The 23,134-nt window shown below is 47.6% G+C and overlaps 1 protein-coding gene across 2 annotated transcripts in view; it reads left to right on the top strand.

Moving 5' to 3' along the window:
• RCAN1 (regulator of calcineurin 1) overlaps positions 1 to 22,852 on the top strand; it is a 101,758-nt gene extending 78,906 nt beyond the window's left edge. Inside the window, exons 1-4 of one of the 2 annotated variants that reach the window (XM_030329543.1) lie at positions 10,525 to 10,750; positions 13,924 to 14,097; positions 18,083 to 18,242; positions 21,078 to 22,852. In XM_030329543.1, the coding sequence (XP_030185403.1) occupies positions 10,664 to 10,750; positions 13,924 to 14,097; positions 18,083 to 18,242; positions 21,078 to 21,250 (594 nt within the window). In that variant the 5' untranslated portion in view covers positions 10,525 to 10,663 and the 3' untranslated portion in view covers positions 21,251 to 22,852. Of the gene's footprint in view, positions 1 to 10,524; positions 10,751 to 13,923; positions 14,098 to 18,082; positions 18,243 to 21,077 lie in introns of those variants that run through there. The other variant, XM_030329542.1, reaches the window with a different exon arrangement.
• Positions 22,853 to 23,134: the final 282 nt, after the last annotated feature.

Here is a 23,134-nt window from a genome sequence, read left to right as displayed (position 1 = left end):
GGGGCACCTGGATGGTTCAGCACGTTGAGCGTCCAACTCCTGACCTCAGCTCAGGTCGTGATCTCACGGTTTGTGAGATTGGGCCCCCCCCCCCCCCACCGTTGGGCTCCGTGCTGACAGCGTGGAGCCCGGTTAGGATTCTCTTTCTCCCTCTCTCTCTGCCCCTCCCCTGCTCATGCTTTCTCTCCCTCTCTCAAAATAAACAAATAAACATTAAAAATAAAATAACATAAAGGATGAAGTCAGGCACCATCTTCCTAAGACTTATTTCAACATAAGAAGTTCGATTAAGCTGGATCCTAGATTTTTACAAAGGCAGTTTAAATGGTCTGTTAAAGAACTGTCTTAAAAGCCTCATGGGGGCGCCTGGGTGGCGCAGTCGGTTAAGCGTCCGACTTCAGCCAGGTCACGATCTCGCGGTCCGTGAGTTCGAGCCCCGCGTCAGGCTCTGGGCTGATGGCTCAGAGCCTGGAGCCTGTTTCCGATTCTGTGTCTCCCTCTCTCTCTGCCCCTCCCCCGTTCATGCTCTGTCTCTCTCTCTGTCCCAAAAATAAATAAACGTTGAAAAAAAAAATTTAAAAGCCTCACTCTGAAAATACCTGGAACTCTGTCTACTTTCGGATCATCTCTAACCCTGTCTTCTAAGGCCATTCATGACAGAACCTTTCTGCCTCCATCAATCACAAACGAGTTCTGCAGAAATCTGTAAGTGGGTTAAGGTTCTGATTCTTAGCCATGCTGGCTGCGTCTCTGGTATGACCCAACGTCTTCCTAACAATTTCTAAAGAAACCAACTGTGGTTTGTAGTTGTTTGAGCAGAATCTGCGTAATCCCTTTAATAATGTCTCCACCAGTCGCTTACATTACTGTATAATTTCAGAGGCGGGAGAGAACGTTCAGCAAATGCCCAGGAAGTCACTTATGAAAATGTGTTGTGCCAGTGAATGGGCCAGAAGGAAAAAGACGAAGAATTGCCTTGTGAGGTGTAATGGACATGCTCTCTAAATGTATTATTTGAGGGGCCCCTGGGTGGCTCAGTTGGTTAAGCGTCCAACTTCGGCTCAGGTCATGATCGCAACGGCTCCTGGGTTCTAGCCCCGCGTCGGGCTCTGTGCTGACAGCTCAGAGCCCGGAACCTGCTTCAGATTCTGTGTCTCCCTCTCTCTCTGCCCCTCCCCCGCTGGAGCTTGCTCTCTCTCTCTCTCTCTCTCTCTGTCTCAAAAATAAATATTTAAAACATTTTCTTAACAAATAAATGCATTATTTGAAGTAGATTATGTGACATAAAACACTTTGAGCCGGGGGGTGGATGGGTGAGCGCCTTCGTGTGTATCCCTGTCTCTCAGTGTCTGGCTCACAGCAAGGGACTAAGCTATTTTTGATGACTTCCTAAATTAAGCCAGAGGTCAAAAGCTCAAATGCCTTTGGGGTCTGGAGTGATGGGGACAATGATATCTGGAGAGCACAGGGTTTAGCCACCAGTTCAGCCATCACCATATGGGTCTCTGGGCCCTGAGTTGACACATCTTCCCTTCCCACCCCCACCCCCCACCCCCCGCAAAGAAGCCAGAAATTCTATTTCTAGGGCCACCTAGGTGTCTCAGTCGGTTCAGGGTCCGACTTCGGCTCAGGTCGTGATCTCGTGATTCGTGAGTTTGAGCCCCACGTCAGGCTCTGTGCTGACAGCTCAGAGCCTGGAGCCTGCTTCGGATTCTGTGTCTCCCTCTCTCTCTGCCCCTCCCCTACTCCCCCCCCCCAAAAAAAAGCATTAAAAATTTTTTTTAAATTCTATTTCTATGTGAAACTTCCCAGTTTTTCAATATTGACAACTAACTTTTTTAAGTGTTGGGGAGCTGGCAATTCTAGACCTAAGGGGACAGCTCTTCCATCCCAGATGCTACGGAGTAAAGATGTGTGCCCAAGTTCTAGTCACTTGACAGGAATGCCCAAATTTCCTTAACAACAGACCTGGTGCAACCATTCTCTTTTTTGATGGTGCGTGTTAATATCCAAGTTGCGGTGGAGTCTCCTTTGTTCTGTGTTGATAATTTATCTTTTTCTTTTTAAATATACTTTAGTATATTTTTTTTTTTTTAATTTTCTTAATCTTTATTTTTGAGAGAGAGAGAGTGAGGGAGGAACAGAGAGAGGGAGACACAGAATCTGAAGCAGGCTTCAGGCTCCGAGCTGTCAGCACAGAGCCCGACGCGGGGCTCGAACTCACGGACTGTGAGATCATAACCTGAGCCGAAGTCAGACGCTTAACTGACTGAGCCCCCCAGGAGCCCCAGTATATTTCCTTTTAAATATACGTTAGCGTATTTTAAATCATTGTGCCATTCTTACGAAGACAGGATATACTTCCTCATGCAACTTATTTTCAGACTTTAAATAATCAGGGAAGAAGGCAACAAAAGTATAAAAAGGCAACCTAAGCTGTGGCCTTGTTAGAAACTTCTCGGCTACAGACAGGAAAACAGGGCCTGGGGGCGGTAATGGAAATAGTAGGAAAGCACTCATGACACAGTTTTCTCCCGCATTTGGCAAGGAACAATTTCTGAGCTGACTCCTGAGTTTTTAAATTGGGTGTGGATACAAACTCTGCAGAGCAAAGGTTTTGAAAACTGTGCTTTCTATCTGGTTTTACGGATTTTGATTTTGCTCCCCTCTTTCCTCTCTCTTGCACAACCTTCTCACTTTTTCATCTTCTGCTTGTTTGACCAGACATTCACCGGGTATCGATAGGCTGTTGCGTGACCCCAGCACTGTGCCAGGTTCCTCGGGAGAACCTACTAGCATGACACGTGGCTTCTGCCTCCCGGCGGCCCACGTCCTGCCCACGTCTGGTTGGTCAGTTCTTCCGGATGAGCATGGAATATGCAACGAAAGGATCCGGGTTCTTCCGTCAGCGTTCACACTAAAAAGTAGAGCTCATACTTTGAATGGAAGGCGGTTTATGGGGCGCCTGGGTGGCTCAGTCAGTTGAGCGTCTGACTCTTGATTTCGGCTCAGGTTGTGATCTCACGGTTTGTGAGTTTGAGCCCCGAGTTGGGCTCTGAGCTGACAGCGTGGAGCGTGCTTGGGATTCTCTCTCTCTCTCTCTCTGTCTCTCTCTCTCTGTCTCTCTCTCTCTGCTCCTCCCCTGCTCTCTCTCTCTAAATACATAAATAAATAAACGAACTTAAAAGGAGGGTTGGTTTAGTTGATGGGAATGAATCAATGAAGGGCTGGAATGAGAGATAACCAGCCCCATGAGTGGTAAGCACAGGGGCAGATTGTCGCTAGCTGCTCCCATACACTTCCTGCCCAGGGGTTTTTGCTGCCACAAAATTGTGCCCCAGCTGAGGAAGGCATCAAGGCAGAAATTAAAATCAGTAATTAAAGCGAGGTGGGTCGGGAAAGGACTCGACAAAAGAGAGCAAATAAGGGATGATTAATTAGGGTGGCTTTGGCCACAGTCACCTCTGAATAAACGTTACCTCCCTTAATCCACGTCCGCTGGTCTCCAGGCTGCTCATTAAGCATAGTTCCGATTTGCCTATGGCTGTTTTCTCCGTCTTCGGCCTCCTAAGCCGTGCGTTTCCAAAAAGTCGCAGAGGGTTGTTTAACCTTTCTGTACTAAGGAAAGATTGAGGTAATAAGGAAACAAAAGTTAATGGGATTTTGAGCTCACGTGGAGTTTAACAACCGAGATGAAATCTTGCCTGAGCCCTGACCTCCTTTTTAAGGTATAAATTCGAACATGCTTCTCATCCCTACTTTTTCCTAATCAACTGATTATTTCATTTTATTTCTTCTTTTTTTTTTTTTTTTTGATGATTGCATTTTTTTTTTTAACACTCTACCATAACCTTTAACAGAGTATGCCTCCCCTTCTGCTAAAATACATCGATCCTGGGGCGCCTGGGTGGCTCAGTCAGTTAAGCGTCCGACTTCGGCTCAGGTCATGATCTCACGGTCCGTGAGTTCGAGCCCCGCGTCAGGCTCTGTGCTGACAGCTCGGAGCCTGGAGCCTGCTTCCGATTCTGTGTCTCCCTCGCTCTCTTGCCCACCCCCATTCATGCTCTGTCTCTCTCTGTCTCAAAAATAAATAAACATTAAAAAAAAAAATACATCGATCCTTTTTGACACTGGCTTCAATACGCCACCCATATTATATATTTAAGTCCTTGAAAGCTCTGTGTTCTCCCAGAAATACTAATTATGTGTATAGTCTCTTGTACTAATCCGTGCAAAGTAGCAGATCCGTCAGACTCTTCTGTTTTTCAAATTATCAGAAATGTGCCAGGCTGAAGCTTAGTATTAGTCTCATTTCTTCTGCGTTACCCTGCAGATCCAGAGGATTAGTTCTTATTAAACATAGAAGTGACCTTCACTTAAGACGGTTCTCTTATTGCAGATTTGGAATTCTTACGGCAGGCATCACCCTCTGTCGTGGAAGAACCCCAACCTGCCTGTTTTTTTAGGGGGTTCTGGTTAGAACCCTGGAGCCCATCAGCAGAAAGGTCACCTGCTTTGTTTTACATTTGCTTTGAAATGGAGGCCCCTCCCTGTGACGCAGCCGATCTTACCAGTAATAAAGTAGTGCTAAAAGCAATAAATTCCTGAGCCCAAATCTGGCCTCCTCCCCGAGCTCATTCCCTGATTCCTCCTGACAGAGAACAAGAATGGAGATTCCTTCCGAGATCAAGAAGAAGAATATTTTTCCTGCTCTCTTTCTTCTCCTGGATCGTTAGGGCGAAGCTCAAAGAAAAATGGGGATTTAATCACACTGCCGCATAGACAAATGGTCTCCGTGGGTTTTGATCATGAATCTCATTGGTAAAAGAGTTTTTAGTACATCTGCCAGTGAAAGCATTTTTGTTCATAAATTCTACACGATTTCAACTCTACACTGGGCACCTTATAAAACATACCCTAAAAATAGGCATTTTAAAAAGACATCAGTGGCATTAAAAGAAGTGAAAATATAGTAAGCTGAATATGTTCTTCCCACATGCAGAAGATTTTCAAGACGGCTGCCACAGACCCCGAAGAATCCTAGGCTTCCAGTTGCGTCCCAGGGGTGGGGCCCCCAAGTCTGGACTTGATGGCTCAGTGCCCCCCCCCACCCCCGCCTGGGTGACCTGCGGGCTCCCACACAGCAGGGACGGAGAACGTATGTCCCGGAATGGGACTGGCACCCTCTGAGCACACATGTGCCTTTACCGATGCTACACGACGTCCTGTGACAAAAAGGAGTGGCATGGCCTTTGCTTAAACCAAAGACACAGGGACACCCTTCAGTCAGGAACACCAAGGGCCATGGCCCTTTGATGCCTGGTGAATTCTGGCTCTTTGTGGGACTCAGATGGGCCCTCGCTGGGGCAGTCTCTGAATGTCGCAAACATTTACCAGCATCTCCAGGAAGCACAGAATGAGTGCCGTTGCCCCCATGTGGCTTTCACTGCACTCAGGGAGATTTGCCAGATAAGAATGTAACTAGGAGGAGAGCCCAGAGGGTCACTGGGTTAACGGAAGGGCGTCTCCCAGAGAAGCAGTGTTTGTGATGGGCTTTAAAGGATATATAGGGGTCTGATGGGCAGAAGAGAGAGACAAGAGAGTAGCTGGCTGAGGGCGGTGAGGAAAACAGGCACAGCTGAGGGCTCCATGGCCGGGAAAGGCCTCAAGCCTCACTGGGCATCTTGCTTCCACCCTGCCGTTTGCTCTATTCTGAACTAAGATACTGGAGTGGTTCTGTTGTATGGAAGTCAAGTCCTGCTCAAAACCCCCTGATGGCTGCCACCTCAATCAGAATTTAAGCCAGAGTTCTCTCAGGGCTCAAAGGCTCCCATGGCCTTGTTCCCAACCGCTTTCTCCACCCTTCTCCCCTGCAGGGCCTTGAACGTGCCAAGATTCTCTTGGCTGGGCGCCTTGGTGTATTCTGTTCCCAGGCCCAGAATGCTGTTCCCCAGCATCCCACAGTTCAGTCTCCCACTTCCTTCAGATCTGATGCATCGACATGTCACCTTCTCAGGGATGCCTTCTCTGACCAGTCTCTCTTTCAACATCTTTCCCCAGCTCTTCCTGTCCCCTCTCTGTGCCTTTCCCCCAGCACTTACCACTGTCTAAACACACTGTGTACTTTACCCAAGTATCTTGTTTCTTTTCTTTTTCGTCTCTTCCCATTTAGAATATCAGCTCCGTGAAAGCAGAGGGTTTTGTCTGTTTTGTTCACCCTTGAATCTCCAATACCTAAAAACCTGCTTGGGTGAAAGAATGGATGGGTGGATGGATGGGATGGGGGTGGGTTGATGGGTGGATGGATGGATGGATGGACAGATGGATGGATAGTTGGATGGGTGGATGCATGCATGCATGCATGAATACTTAGTAAAAGTCGTCATCTTCAACCTAAGGAACAATGGAAATCGCTGAAGTTTTTCCCATGGGAGAAAAACACGATCAAACTCGGCTTCGGGAAGTTACCTGTTGTGGGAATTATGTACTATCCTGGAGCCATAAGAAAGTGGCCACCGTGAGGCCTGTTAGAAAGGTATTGCAGTCGCAGAAGCCGCCTGAAGTGCTGTGCGGGGAGTGCAAAGTGGTGGGTGGTACAGAGAATCCACAGACCTCTCCCCGGACCTGCGGGCAGGGCACCTAGAAGAGGAAGACATCCAAGATGCCCTAGACAGTCCAGCAACTGAGAGAACAGAAGTGGGGAAATGAGCTCCGACACCAGAAGGTGCAGCTGCCAGGCGAGCACGGCGCTGTGGTTCCCTGGAACCGGCCTGGAATCTGCCGTTGATGGACCAGGGTGAGTCCTGGCTCCCCTAAATAAACTGTGCCCTTCTCAACCTCAGTATCACGACAGGTGAAGTAGGAAACAGAGACGCGGCTCACACACAACCACCCCCGGTAGTGTTTCAGGCGCCCTGCTCAGCGCTCTGCCAGCATCACGTTGTTCGATCCCGCTCCACCGCTGAATTGGATATTAACCAGGGTTACAAGCTGAGGACAAGAACACTCCCCTCGGTTAATACCATCGATCAGACTGGGAAAACGGTAAAGATGAGTAAGCGTGAGGTCCTAGGTCTCTCCATTGTACAGTAACCGAGGTTGGAGGCACAAAGCTCCACGTCAGAGGCAGCAAGGGCTCCAAATACGAAGCAACAATAAAACAATTCCATTATCTCAGAAGCTAAAAACTCGCCTAAACCCTGAGTTTCATTAGCGTTCAAGATGAATGCTCTTTAAACGGGTACCTTTTATCTCAGTCAGGTATGTCCTCCCCCGCCCCGCCCTCCGGGCCCCCCCCCCCCATCTTTTGTGAATTGCCCCGTTCTTTGCTCTGCTTCGGTTTGCACATCAAGGTCCACACTCAGTTTCCCTTTCTGGTCGTCTTGTAGAACCGTTTCCCTGGTGGTGGCACATTCTTGGCAGAGGTGCAAACTCCTTGGGGTTTATGAGGACGCGCTGAGGTCATCCTAACTCTGCTCCGGGAATGCTGTAATGGAAATGGTGGAATTCACCCTAAACCTCAGTTTTTCCTCCCTGAAAATAGAAAACTTCTTAGTGAAAATATGCTCTTACTGCAAGTTAAAGAGATGAATTTAGGATTTTTATGGCACGAATGGAAGAAATGCAAAACATCTAAAGCTTTCAGTTGACTAAAGCATTTCATTTCTTCTTCAACTTCTGGTGTCAGTTTTACTAATTTAAGTGCAATTTTTGGTATGCTTCTCAAGAGCTCTAATGAGACATTAGGCACTGCTTTCTTCAAATCACTTCTATCCGACTAGCAAACAAGAATCAGGAATGCACTTGTCTCCCAAATGACAAGGGATACACATGTAGGAACGTCTACTTTTTTTTAATACTTGTTTTGGAACAATTTTTATCCTCCATGAGGACAGGCACTGTTTACAATGTAATGCTTTTGCATAGGACATTTAGAAATCCAAGTTCCCGTATAATAGACACGCAGCTGAAGAGCGGACATTCCTAAAAAAAAAATTTTTTTAATGTTTATTCTTGAGAGAGAGAGAGAGAGAGAGCATGGGGAGGGGCAGAGAGAGAGGGAAAAACAGAATCTGAACTAGGATCCGGCTCTGAGCTGTCAGCACAGAGCCGGACGCAGGGCTCGAACTCACGAACCGTAAGATCATGACCTGAGCCGAAGTTGGACGCTTAACCGGCTGAGCCACCCAGTTGCCCTGAAGAGTGGGCATTCCTGATGAGAACTGTCAGATTAGCAGATGAAGGGAAACTGAGATGCGTTTAAAGCAGTGTTACCTCTGGGTACAGGGACGAGACAGGTGTCCTGTCCCTTTATAACGTCCCTGCAGCCAGGGCTGGAGCGCCATGAAGGAGCCTTGCCACTCAGTGACGTACTTCGAAAACCCGTATCTGCTCCATGCCTCTCACGCAGTAGCTGAGGAAGCCGGTGCTGGGGGACCGTAGGTGCCCCTCTCTGGTCCAAGGCCCTGGTCACTTTGTGACCCGAGGAGTTTTGCCGAAAAGCATTCTTTTCAGCCCCCCTACAGTTGGTCACTGTTTTGAGCGCCTCTTCTGGGTGTAAAAATGGGAGCACTGAGGATCACAATTTGATTCAAATGGACCTTAAAATCAAGTCAAAGGCAGGTACAGAATCACACATTAGGCTTTCGGGGCAGCCTAGTGAAAGAGCGGTCATGTATCATTTATTTCTCAGAGCAGAAATTTGCCTCTTCTTTCTCCTCTGACCGCCGTTTAACTCTATTTGCTAAGGTGGACTCCAGGAGAAAGAGAAAAAGCGGGGAGGGGGGGTGGAGGGGGACCATGGGGTGGACGTGGACGTGGCGGGGCAGGGGGGAGGGGCGGTGCACCTCAGAGCCCTCCCCAGCCTCTCTGGAGGAGGCTCCTGTGTCCTACCTCCCCCCCTTTCTTTCCCCTTAGCGCCTCCCCCTCCCCCCACCAACGCCTCCCATACCCACACTACCACCACCGCCACAACGTGCGTGTGTCAGGGACAGGCTGCCGACAGCACTGAAAATACGGCACGCCCAAACACACGCTACCCATCGCCAAGCACCATCTCATGCGACCGTATCCCCGTGCGGTTTGAGGCAGACCCGTACTATTCACAGTGTTCCAAACTGTTTTAGAATATATGCATTTAGATCTTTTCGGGTTGGGAGTTATGGGTAATTTGGCAAAGCGAACACCATAACTGGTTTCTTACATAACTCTACAGTTGGCAGTAAGGCAGTGCGCATTGAAATTAAGCAATGCTCATTCATCCAAGACTTGACTTTTCCTCCTTTGGAGGGATAAATGCTCCGGTTTCGTTTTGCTCCATTATTGGAGACTGTAATATTATTGGCTAACTTTAATGGTTCTCTGAAGGTAATTCTTACATGTGAATGGCAGAGTTCTAGTTAACTTCTGGAAGCTTAGGAGGTGTCTCTGTGTGTGCCGCTAGACTAGACAATGCTTTTAGAAGTAACTTGAGTGCTTTTAGGGGATAATGCAACTGGGGCGATTGGGAAGGACCGAGGACCCAGGCTGCCACAGGGATCGAAACTGGAAACGTGCTTAGCACCTCAGAGTTGCAGCCTTTGGGAAGAAGGGGCAGATATTTCACCTGAAAAGAGCCCCGTTTTCAGGTACGCTCTCCAACTGTAGCATGCATTCCTTTCATTTCTTCTTCCTTTTCTATGAGAAGAAAAACACAACTTTTAGTCTATGTGTCTCAAAACAGGACAGCTGATCTCAGTGTTTTCTTTTCTCAACTCCAGAAGCTAGATTCTCTAAAATGTGTTTGTATCTTTTTCTGAATCCAGTAGCTCCCAGAAAATGATCAAAGTGTTGCTGCATCTTCCTGGTTTCCAGATTACAATAGTAAAATTTTCCAGTGAAGAATCCCAGGATTGCTTGAGGAGCTCTTCTCACATTCCCACTGTGGAATACAAGTGAGAATGGGGACATTCATCCAGTAAAGTTCAATTAGGGTGGAAAAAAAGCGCCATATTTCAAAATGAATTCCACTTTTTTTTTTTCTTTAAAAACAGAGTTCATTGACCAAGAAAGATTTCAAAACGTTTTCTCTAATACCCCAACATGAAACTTGGATTGAGGTTTTCAGGGAATTACAGGGATCAAACAACTAGCCAAGGCTTGAGTTTCCAGGTTTCCCAAAGGCTCAAAACTCCCCCAGAGGCTAATTACTGTTTACTGCTGAGACCTTCCTCATTTTTCTTCTGTAACATTTTCCATCTTAAGAAGGGTGGTCCCATTCAGCTGAGGAGCATGGTGTCTGAGTGGCTGAATGGAATTACTACCAGTGGAAACTATGTTGCAAGAGGAGTTGATAAAGCAGCTGCAAGGCAAACCTTGGCTGTTTTTTCCATCCTCCCCAAGCAAAGTTAATTAGCATAGGGAAAATGACTAAGGTGTTGACGTCACCTCTTTCCAGTAGAAACTTACACTCTGTCTCTGTCTGCCTAAAAGCATGCAGGACTTGACTCAGGAATTTGCTGTCCAAACAGGATGCTCTAGAAGCTGTGCTTTTTTTTTCCCAGGGGGCTGGACTTCGGTGCTTTATAAGGGCCTGCTGGAGCGACAACCTCCAGCCTCTTGCAAGGGACCGTCACTTGGGGCTTGACTGCCTGAGTCGCTAGTGCTTTCGCTCTAAGAAAGCAAGATGCACTTTAGAAACTTCAACTACAGCTTTAGCTCCCTGATTGCCTGTGTGGCAAACAGTGATATCTTCAGCGAAAGTGAAACCAGGGTAAGGCTTCTAATATAATGTGATTTTTGAGAGGTTTCAAAGCACTGTGTTAATTGGAAATAGCAGCTGAAATCTTTGCGGGGGTGTGATGTGGCTGTCTTGCGGGTTTGGGGGTTTCGAAATAAGTCCAAAATATTTGGTGCTTTATCAAACAAAGCTGTTGCCCGAGGGATTAACTGTGAAGGAATGTTTAAAACTCTCAGTATTTGAAAACATCCAGGTCCCTTGACCAGTCAGTAATGCAAAGTTTTAACATGGTTTGTATTTTTCATTCTGTGTAGGTTGTAAGCAACCTTTTAGAGGGAAGCTTTTTCTGGCCGTGAACAGAGCGTTTCACTTTGACATCTAGAGATCAGAACAGTGTAATTTTATCTTGGGAAATAAATATCGCAAAGATATTTGTATGTCTGTGGTAATTACAAGGGCCTGTCCTCGAGTTTTCAGCTTCCTTTAGCTAGGGAAAATGCAGCCATAGCAAACAAAAAACTGGATAAATATCTTAAGTTTAAGTGTGGGGAAGCAGCTCTCATTGGTGGTAATTAGTAGAATTAGTCATTGTAGTCACCGTGCTTTTCTTCTTCATTCGATGAAGATGTAAGATTTCCATCAGTAGCTACCCAGCTGTCTAATTGATCTTTAACAATATTGTATATGAGTGAGTTCTGTGTCTTGTGTTTGGGGAATGGTGTTCGTGCTATAGGCTTTAGAGCCCATGCCATATTGGGACATGTGAAGGATTTTTTTTTTTCTTTAATCAAATTGAACTGCACGAGTGTGTATGATGCTTGACAGCTAGGACTGTGGTTTCTGAACGAGATAGCAGCACATTCTATGTGTGAAAATCCCACAAAAGCTACGTATTTCATATTAGCCTTATGTGAGTAAAATCATTGTTTATTCAATCAAAGAGGGACAGCGTCCAGCAATTATAAGAGCTGATCCCAGCTGTCAGAACAAATAAGATTATTTTTTAGGAGAATGGCGTCATAGTGATGTGGCTTTAACAGACTCTGTGTGCCTTCTCTTGTGGTCTGGTCCTGAGCCCTGACTTGTATTCTAAAAATATTCCTCAAAGTCATCTCCCCTAAATTCTGAATCATAACTCCAAAACTAAACAGTGGGTCACAATGCCTATTGATGAGGTCATGCAAAATTCCAAATATATATGCACAGACCGTGCGCCAGAAACTTGCCTGAGCTCCCGCTGGAGAGAGGTGGGGAAAAAGTCCGCCCGCAGCCAGATGAAATCCTCTGGGAAGCATCTGCTGTGTAACATTTTTCTCATTCTTTGCCTCTGCAAAACCCCTCAGAGGTTTTCGTAAACGAAAGCAAAGCCACGGGATTCAGAGAGAGAAAGTTGGTGAGTTGTTGCCACCCCCACCCTTGGACAACCTGCCTGGTGCGCCCGGGCTGACCGCCCCCACGCTGGAACACAAGTCCTGTCCTGCCCGTGAAGCCTCTTGCGCCTGGAGGTCCCATGCCCTTGCCTCTCTCTGGCACTGAACATTCTTGAAAATGTTCTCTTGTAAGGCGTCCCCTCTGCAGAAACTGCTTTCCGCAGGTTTCCAAGGTACTCGGTGCGCCCCGCCCGCCTCCTCCTCGACCTCGGTCCCCTTTGTAGAAGGCGCGCCCCTCCCCCAATGGGACCCTCAGCCGGCCCTTTCTGCCTTGCGCAGACTTCCCACCACCTGTCCTTCCTGTTCAGTCTGGAAGAAAAGGCTCGGAGGGTAGGACGCCTCAACGTCCATAGAATCTTTCTGGAAGTTTTGACTATCAACTCCGTCTCTGGTTGGAGCCTTGAGACCTCGCTGTGGTCTCCCATCTCGCCCCACACCCTCCCGCAAAAGCCACCACCCCAGGACCCAGCCCAGCAGGGGCCTCTCCACACAGCTTCTCCCAGAAAGCTGGTGAGCTCCTTCCTGAATCTAAGCCTAACACCCTTGGACTTGGGCATTTCCATCCTAAGAACTCATGCTGTTTTGTAATTTTCACTAGGCGTTGTAACACTAGAGCTAGAAATATACATACATTGTAGCCCGCATGCAGAAATGGATCCACTTGTGGGAGGCAAACCGTAAGAGACTCTTAACTGCAGAGAACAAACTGAGGGTTTGCTGGAGGGGAGCAGGGAGGGGGATGGGCTAAATGGGTGCTGGGCATAAAGGAGGTCAGCTGTTGGGACTAGCACTGGGTGGGGGTTCTACTCCTGAAACCAATACTACGCTGTATGCTAACTAGCTTGAATTTAAATAAGTAAAAAATTTTTTTGAAAGGAAAGAAAGAAATGGGTCCATTGGCCGTACATTAATTTTTAAACCAGTATTATTTTAGAGAGTTAAAAAGTAACAGACTCAGTGGGAAAATAATAGGGAGATTTCTTTTTAAACCTCTTCCTTTGCACTGAGAAATGCAGGGTTTCTTATTAACTTCATTGTTTCCCAATGCAATAAAATTAAAAAGAAAAATTTTTTTAATGTTTATTATTTGAGAGAGAGAGACAGAGACAGAGAGAGACAGAGAGCAAGCAGGGGAGGGGCAGAGAGAGAGGGAGACACAGAATTAGAAGCAGGCTCCAGACTCTGAGCTGCCTGACAGAGCCTGACTCGGGGCTCAAACCCACAGACCGCGAGATCATGACCTGAGCTGAAGTCGGCTGCTTAACCGACTGAGCCACCCAGGTGCCCCCCCACCAGTGTTTTTTTTTTTTTTTTTTCAAATGAGTTCCAGTGTTTTTAAACCCTAAAGAAACATCTGATATACACAGCCACTCCCTGTGTTGAGCAGTGGGGGTGGGAGTTCACTAGGCCTGGGAAGGTTGTTGGACATAAGGAATTGTTGGGGGGGTGACAAATTACCAAGCTGGACATCCTTGGAATGTCCTCCTTTCCTACTTTCAAAAGAATGTTTCTGCGACTGGTAATTGTTTTGCTGATTGAATGAATTTAAGAAAGCCTACATTCTAACTTTCTTAGAAAATCACCTGTATTAGAATTTAAAGGGGCCAAAAGCAAATCTTCCTTGAAGGGGTAAGGCTGGCTTTTCTTGTCTAAGAAAGAAGTTGGGTGTTCTCGAAATGACACTAATTCCCTTCCTCAAGTGGAAATGCGATGTAGTCGTCAGGACTCCTATGCGGGTATATTTTAACTCCTTTTATTTTTGTTATTACTTTTCAGGCCAAATTTGAATCCCTCTTTAGGACATACGACAAGGATATCACCTTTCAGTATTTTAAGAGCTTCAAACGGGTCAGAATAAACTTCAGCAACCCCTTATCTGCGGCGGATGCCAGACTCCAGCTGCATAAGACTGAATTTCTTGGAAAGGAAATGAAATTATATTTTGCCCAGGTGAGTTGAATGCAGTGATACACCTGCTTCTCCCTCTCACCCTTTTTAAAAGTAGCTCAGACATTGATTATGTTATACATTGATTTTTTTTTTAATGCATACGCATTTCAATTGCAACGTTGGAATTAAAAGTATATCCTGGGGGCGCCTGGGGGGCTCAGACAGTTAAGCGTCCGACTTCAACTCAGGTCATGATCTCACAGTTTGTGGGTTTGGGCCCCGCGTCCGGCTCTGTGCTGACAGCTCAGAGCCTGGAACCTGCTTCAGATTCCCTGTCTTCCTCTCTCTGCCCCTCCTCTGCTCACACTCTCTCTCCTCGAAAATAAACATAAAAAAAATTTTTTTTTTAAGTAGATCTTATTCTGTACCCTTCCTTTTTCACCGTGTATCATCCGTGATCATTCTACCGCAACATTAAAATGTGTTTAGTAAGATCATTTCCAGGTACGTAATATTCTACCATATAGATATTTCAGACATATTTAAGCAGTCTTTACTCTCAGACATTTATCTTGTCTTCCAATGTTTCACTATCACAGATAACCCTGCAGGGAACATTGTTACATCTCCACCCTTTTTTTTTTTTTAATTTTTTTAACGTTTTATTTATTTTTGAGACAGAGAGAGACAGAGCATGAACAGGGGAGGGTCAGCGAGAGGGAGACACAGAATCTGAAACAGGCTGTGTTTCAGAGCTGTCAGCACAGAGCCCGACGCGGGGCTTGAACTCACTGACCGTGAGATCTTGACCTGAGCCCAAGTCGGCCGCCCAACCGAGGGAGCCACCCAGGCGCCCCTCTCCACCCTTTTTTTAAGCATGTTTATTTTGTCATTTAAATGACAAAAGCAACACAGATTAACTGAAACAATCCAAGTACAGTACAATAGTCCCTAAAGTAAATAGGTAGATACATTTCTCCACTCCCCCTTTAAAGCCATCGCCTAACATAACCACCTTTGAAAATCTAGTGTGAATCCTCACACACTTTCCCCTTCACATATACAAACATACAAGTGCATGAGTATGAGTTAATTTGCTTGCACAAAAAAAAAAAAATTGAATTACTACAGCCTTCTTTTTCACTTAGCAGTGTATCGTGGACAGCCTTTCTGGTCAACGTACCCGGCTGGGTTGATTTAAAACTCTTAAGAATTCATTTTGAGGAAGGCAAAATCCATACTCTAAATTTTGAATGTCCCGCCTATTTAAGAAAACATCAACATGGGGTGCCTGGGTGGCTCAGTCAGTTGAGTGCCAGACTCTTGATTTCAGCTCAGGTCATGATCTCACAGTTTTGAGATCGAGCCCCGTGTTGGATTCTGCACTGAACGTGGAGCCTGCTTGGGATTCTCTCTCTCTCTGTTCCTTTCCCGCTTGCACGCGCTATCTCTCTCTCTCTCGCTCTCTCAAAATAAAAAAGGGAGGGAGGGAGAGAAAAAGAGAGGAAGGAAGGAAGGAAGGAAGGAAGGAGAGAAAGAAAGAAAGAAAGAAAGACCGGGCCACCAAGCCCACCAAAAGACGGGCCACCAAAGAGAAAGAAAAGAAAAGAAAAGGAGAAGCGAAAAAAACTAAAAAGAGGAAAGAAAGAAAAGAGAGAAAAGAGAAAGAAAGAAAGAAGAGACGAAGAAGAAAAGAGAAAAGAGGAAAAAGAAAAAAAGAAAAAGAGGGAGAAAGAGAAAGGAAAAGAAAGAAAGAAAGAAAGAAAAGAAAGAAATCAAACATCAGCATGTGTTTAAAAGCAAGCGATCTCCAAAATGGCCCTTGACCTTGGGATGAGTAGCGCTGGGAGAACCTTTCCTGCTCATTCAGGAGGGTGGTAGTTAAGAGTACAAGGCTGTGGGCGTGGCTAGTCTAACACTCTAAGGTTTGTGCAGCATGTTTCCAGGAACTGGCTCAAGGGTTAGGGCTACTGACTTGTTTCAGACCAAGAGCAGACCTGAGCGGGGCCTCACTCTATGCAGGTTCTCTGCAGCACCGAGCCTCCCTCGGTGGAGAACCAGCCGTCTGCCAAGTGCGGGCAGCCGCGTGGGCACAAGGCTGCCAGGCCTGGCTGGAAAGGAAAAAAAAAAAAAAAAAAAGAGTTAACCAGACAGGTAGCAAACGCTAAGAAAGCCTCCTGGTGGCAGGAGTCCCAGCCCCGGGTCGCGCTTGAAGGGCTGTGAATGGGTTTGCTGTTTCTCTTGCCCACCACCCTTCTGGTTCTCCCCCACCCCCCAGACCTTCAATGATAAGGTGACCCATTTTCAAGGCAGCTCACAAAGTTCTATATGCTGTTGCATCTGGGGTCCAACAGGTTGGCCGTGGAAGGGGAAGGAGCTTCTCAGGTGCAGCTTTCTGGTTACGGCTCGTCCCCACGGGGGCTCTGAGCTCCCCAGGCCAGTAGAGGAGCGGAACCTGTGGGGACACTTCCTGACCCTGGGAGGAGGCCACCTTGCAGGCCCTTCAAGTATAAATTAGAGCTAGGATGCCCTGCCCCCTGGTGGCGGCGCAAAGCACGGGTTTTCGACCTTGGGTCTGTAGAATGACTTTGTCCTTCCACTTTTTCTGATTATTAAAGTAAATGCACGCTCAGTGTGAAAATTTGGCGGGGGGGGGGGGGGGGGGAGTGGGAGATTAAAATACAAATGAAACCCAAACTGGTAAGATTTTGATACAACATCTTTCTGGGCAGCCCTCTAACTGCACAGAGAGGACTTCTAAGCCCAGACTAGAACCATGGGTTATCGTTTCATGCTATTTTTTAGTTTTTTTTAATTTAATTTAACTTTTTTAGGTTTACATCCCAGTTCATTAGCATATAGTGCAATAATGATTTCAGGAGTAGAATCCAGTGTTTCATCCCCTACGCACAACACCCAGTGCTCATCCCAACAAGTTCCTCCTCGATGCCCCCTGTCCATTTAGCCCATCCCCCCAGCCACAACCCCTCCAGCAACCCTCAGTTGGAGTCTCTTATGTTTCGTCCCCCTCCCTATTTGTATATTATTTTTGCTTCCCCTCCCCTATGTTCATCTCTTTTGTATCTTAAATTCCACATATGAAGTCTTATGATACTCGTCTGTCTTTAATTTCACTTAGCATAATACCCTCTAGTTCCATCCACGTTGTTGCAAATGGCAAGATTTCATTCTTTTTGATTGCTGATACGTATATACATACATACCACATCTTCTTCATCCATTCATCAGTTGATGAATGACATTTGGGCTCTCTCCATACTTTGGCTACTGTCGATAGTGCTGCTATAAACATGGGGGTGCATGTGTCCCTTCAAAACAGCACACCTATATCCCTTGGATAAATGCCTCGTAGTGCAATTGCTGGGTCGTAGGGTAGTTCTATTTTGAATTTTTTGAAGAACCTCCATGCTATTTTCCAGAGGGGCTGCACCAGTTCGCATTCTCAAGATAGTATTTTTTTTTTTTTTTAATCTCCTGGAAGGTGGATCTTTTTTTCCTTCTTTGCTTTTGGCATCTGATTTGGAACCGCAGAGGAAGGGAATTGTGGGGTACCACCGGGTGGGCGGGGGCCCTGGGACCCCAGCCCCACTTTGCCCTCCCAGAGGCTGTATCATCTTAGAGCTGTCGCTTAGCCTCTTGGAGCCTCTGTTCTGCCTTTGTGACCTGAGGAGCTAGAAGAAATGGCTGAGATCCCTGTGACGTCAGCAACAGTGCTTTATTTTGTCCATTTCTAGTACGACGCTACTCCTTTTCCACCAGTCTCGGTCTGTGGTGATTCCTGGCAATCCCTGTGCCTGTGGGTCCCAGTCCTGGGAGGGCGCTCTAACCATGTTTGTGCCGTCACCCCTTTGCCTTCTCCATACGGACTGGGTCACGAGCCCCCTCCGGAACCGCATGCGTTCTGCCGCCCAGACGTAGGCTTGTCCTTTTGCGCCTGTCCTCCACAAGCTGTCACTGAGCGCTGTCGCCTCGCTTGGGTTCTTTCCTCCAGAAACCACGCGCCTGTATTTCTTTCTCTCCGCAGACGTTACACATAGGAAGTTCCCACCTGGCCCCCCCGAATCCGGACAAGCAGTTTCTGATCTCTCCTCCTGCCTCGCCGCCCGTTGGTTGGAAACAAGTGGAAGACGCTACTCCTGTCATAAATTATGATCTGTTATACGCTATCTCCAAGCTAGGGCCAGGTAAGCTGTGCTCTTGGGTGGGAGCAGGGAGACAGATGGGCAGAGATGGTGTTCACGGGCCCAGACGGAGATGCTCACCTGCCTCAGGGAGCGCCTCCCCCCACCGTGGCCCCCCCCCCCCCCCCCCCGTGTTTTGTGAATGGTTTCTAGTCGCTTTCATCTGCGACTGTAACTCAAGTTGCTGGGGACACGCACAGCTGCCTGCCTCTGGCCTCATTCCTTAGCGAGTCCTGGGTACCAAGCACCGTGACCCCTCGTTGCCAGCATCACGGGAATCCTTCCCGTCACCCACTGAGCACCAGCCCCAGGCCCTGTCGCTCCAGGATGAGCAATTAGACTTGGAAAGGGAAAACAAACCACCCTACACGTTGGAAATTTCATCTTTAGTCAAGGTGGTTGGTCTGATTCTCACCTGCTCCTTTGAATGTTCAAGGGAACCGTAGGGCGTAGTGAAGAAAGGGCCCCAGTCATGCACGCCCCCTCTTGGCCCCATTGGGGTGCTCCCCAGCTGAGAAAGAAGAGTCTTCAGTCCTCCGATGGGACGAACGTGTGAGTGTTCGGGGAGATAACAGGTGCTCTGGCCTCAGTCTTCTCCATACAGTGGGTATTACCCAGCGGAGCTGTGAGCCGTAGGTGAGACCGTTGTGTAGAAAGCACTTCAAAACGTGCCTGGCCCATAGGCTGCGCCCAACCCATGATTTTTGGAAACAATCCGATGTTGGTGGTTCCTGTCCTACCTGCTGGGTTTGGGGTGAGCGGGCAGGTTCGTGAGGACGTCTTGGGGTGAAGCAGTTTGAGCTCCTGCCCTATCCACAGAGCAAACAAATACTGCGACCACTTCTTCCGGACCAGAAACCTGATGATACTCCTTTGGATTGAGGCTTTTATTTCATGGACCATCAGCAGTTTCGTGTTGAAAAGATTACATTTCTGAACACACTGCCCCCAGCGGAAATCGCCTCCGTGGGAGAAAGCTAGAATCCCATTACTCACTGCCGATGGTGGCGTCAAGGTCAAGGTGGACCTGGCCAGTCCGAGGAAGCGCGAGCTCCTGGCTGAGGTGCCTTAGCCGAGCTGAGGGCTGGAGTCTGCCGGGACGCTAGACAAGAGAAGAAACGGGTCCTCCAGCTGGGGGAGGGGACAGACTCCTCCAAGGGCAAGGAGTGCTGCTGAAGGCAGTCCTTCCCACTCCAGAACCTACCCCTCCTTTCTGATTTGAGAAGCCCTTTCAGAAAAGACATAATCCAATCCATTCGCCCTTAGTTTACGTGACAGCGAGCTGGAACCAGATCTCAAACTGGGCCGTGCTTTGCCGCCAGCAAGACTGCAAAGAGTTTGCAAATGTGGCCCTGCACTGAGGCCTTCTGGACCCTGGCTGATGGGCAGGTAGATAAGGACCCTGACCCCACGGCTGTGATCTTGTGACCCTCCACCTCAATTCCCTCCCTGACAGAGCTGAGGCGCGCTCACCTTTTCAGATGCAATTGCCATGAACGTTCCAGATAGAGAACCAGCAAGTTCCTTTCTTATGAGGAAAAGTGCCTTCCGTGTTCAGAGGCGTCCCCAAAGCAGCGGGAGGCGGGAAGGTCTGGAATCGGGCTGGGGAAGAGCCCACAGAACTTGAAGGAAAACCCACCTCTGCACCCCGAGGGGGCGGAGCCAGCCGAAGCAACCCCCCACCACCACCTGCTTAAATCGTAACATTTCTACTACTCCCTGCTTCCGACCAGTCAGGATCCGCGCACTATTTGTCAACATTAGTAAAACTAGGTGACACTTAATGGGCCTGTGGACCGTGCAGCAGGTCCCAAGCACTTAGCTTGTACTTACCTGAGCAGCTCTGTGAGGTCAGTGCCATAATTATCCCATTTCTCGGAGGAGGCCGTGGAAGGTCACAGGAATGCGAGGGAAGGTGACTTCGCACGGGCTCCAGGTCCTGAGTGGAGGGAATCACAGGCCACGTGTGGGCCCCCTTTGTGGCCTGTCTCCAGTGCAAACCGCCTCGGTGGGAGCCTCAAGAGGGAGGCTCATGGGGTGCCTGGGTGGCTCAGTTAGTTAACCATCCAACTCTTGATTTCTTTTTTTTTTTTCATAATGTTTACTTATTTTTGAGAGGGAGGGAGAGACAGAGTGCAAGCAGGGGAGGGGCAGAGAGAGAGGGAGACACGGAATCGGAAGCAGTTCTCCAGGCTCTGAGCTGTCAGCACAGAGCCCGACGCGGGGCTCAAACTCACGGATCGTGAGATCATGACCTGAGCCGAAGTCTGACGCTCAACCCCCTGAGCCACCCAGGTGCCCCCCGACTCTTGATTTCTGCTTGGGTTATGATCTCACAGTTCATGAGTTCTCTCTCTCCCTCTCTCTGTCTCAAAATAAATAAATAAACTTAAAAAAGACGGAAGCTCTCGATGTCCTTTCCTAACGCGTTTTATTCGTGCACTGTCTCCCCGAACACATCGCACCACAATGGGGAAGCCATCTGGGTATTTTAGGAGGCCTGGTGGACACGTTAAGTGTCATTAAAAAATATACTCCTTCCGTTGCTTTCATATGCCTGGATTCAGTGTTTGACTGAAAGCAGAATAATATATAACGGTGACTCTGTGTGTGTGGTGTGTGTGTGTGTGTGTGTGTGTGTAATTTTTTTTTTTTTCCCCGCTAGAGCCACCAAAGAAATACCAATCCAGAGCATATCTGGCTGTGTCCCTCGGTCCCCATTGAACGTCCGCAGAAGCCAGGCCAAGCAGACCCATACATGCTCTTCCGTTGGCTTTTGTTTCTTGGCTCTCCGGTCCTTGCCCTTGCAGTTACCCTGCATTTCTCTTCTTTCCCCAGGGGAAAAGTATGAATTGCACGCAGCGACCGACACCACCCCCAGCGTGGTGGTCCACGTCTGTGAGAGCGATCAGGAGAACGAGGAGGAGGAGGAGACGGAAAGAATGAAGAGACCCAAACCAAAAATTATCCAGACCAGAAGGCCAGAGTATACGCCTCTCCACTTAAGCTGAACTGGCGCCCGGAGGAAGAAGTATTCCGAATCACACTCACGGAGAGGAATCTTTTTCTGTGCAAGTGGCCGCTCACAACTGGGGAGGTGGCAGCCGTGATCGCTGCGGCAGAAATTCCAGTTCGCGTTGCTCAGAAGAGAATCAAGGCTTTGTCCTCTGGTTCTAATGCTGGGCATCCGTCAATGTTCATGGCTTCCGGGAATGTCCTGGGCCAATCACTGAAGTTTAAGGTGATCGCACGAGGACATTTGGGCACGTCTCGAGAAAACCGATAACCGATCGTGTTTTGTACTTGTTCTTTTCTGGTAGGTTCTGTCTTTTGTCAAGGGCGGCTTGATCCCTGGGTGTGGGGAGAACCCTCTGTTTCCAACCAGCCCACGGGGCAGACTCTCTCTACTGGTAGGAAAAGGCACCGCGAAGCCACAAAGCGTCCGGTGCAGAAAGGCTGTGGAAACAACAATGCAGTGTGGGAATTGTAGTGTTTCATTTTTCTCCCCATCACGTTCTAATGTTTGTGCATGTATATTACGGATTTTCAGAACTAACCTCTGTTTGTGTATAGTTATGCCATTGTTGTGTTACATCTTTTGGGAAGATGGGAAAGCTTGAACAACCGATCGCCTTTCCAGATTCATGATTCTCTGCGACAGCACTCACACGTGGAATGCACCTGGAATACGTTCATTCAGCATCCTATCCATTGCAACATAGCCCTTGTGCTTTGGCAAAAGAAGTCGATCTGAAATTCCCACGTAGAGTTTCACTTCGTAAAGTGCAGAGAACAGCAGTGTCACTGCCAGCATTTAGTGGGTGAGAAATTTTAGGTTAGGTGTTTGGGGTCAGACATCGGTTCCATTTATTTCTTTTCCGTGGTGGTTTGTACACATGAATCGTAGCCAAAATACCTTCCTGGGAACCGTTGGTGGAGATAGTTGATTTTTGTTTTTTTAACCCCACTAAAACATCGAGATAAACCTGTAAATAAAGCCGATAGCATATTTTCATTCCCATTTGTACACTCGGGTGAAAAATACGGCAGTGGAATCGTAGTGTCAGAATATTACCCTACCTGTGACTTGTATGTTGTAGAAAACGCTGTTAAATGTCGGACAGGACTTGAATTCAAAGCATGTCAAGTGGATAGTAGATATGTGGTGGAATGCTAGGGACGCAGTGCCTTTTTCCCCATTGATTCCTGATGGAATTGTTACACTAGGTTAACGTCTGTAATTTTTTTCTGGTCGTCATGTGTGTGTCTGGTAAATAGGTATTCTATTTTGGCCTTACAACACCATAACGAAATTTGTCCTTTTGAAATCCCTAACGCCCAGTAACAGTGCATGCTTTGGAAATTTGGAAGGTGGTTTTCCTTAAGAAGCAAATGCATTAGGTTGTCCGTATCAAGAAATTGACGGGATGTTCTCAAAACCCTGTTTACAGTACTTGGTGAGGTGTTGGGGGGCCGTGAGGGAGAGACCATTGCCTAGCTGTTCAAGTGTTCCTGGCTAAGTGCTTTTAAACTGGAGAGGCTAACCTCAAAATATTTTTTTTAACTGCAGTCTATAATAAATCAACACAATATCCTCTTTACGGAAAGCTTGATCTCTGTGCCCTTTTATTTCTGACGATCGGTCTGTGAACCCTGTGAACCTTGCCGTCTCCAAAGGGCTCCTTCCTTCGTCAGCTGCCATTGAGAAACTTGTGATGCTTTCCTGTGGTTCATGGAGGGTTAACCACACTAACTGTATATCACCTAGTAAAGCGGAAAATGGAGAAAACCGAAATCGGGAGTCTGGGTATTTGCTTTGTGGAGGGAGACGAGGAAAACCCTGTTCCCCAGCAAAACCACCAGCTCCAATAAGCAACAACGTTTCCGATCGTTCA

This window comes from Lynx canadensis, chromosome C2 (assembly GCF_007474595.2).
Source record: "Lynx canadensis isolate LIC74 chromosome C2, mLynCan4.pri.v2, whole genome shotgun sequence".
Classification (NCBI taxonomy): Eukaryota; Metazoa; Chordata; class Mammalia; order Carnivora; family Felidae; genus Lynx; species Lynx canadensis.
The sequence above is the reverse complement of the archived record's forward strand: the minus strand, read 5'-3'. Positions and strand labels throughout refer to the sequence as shown.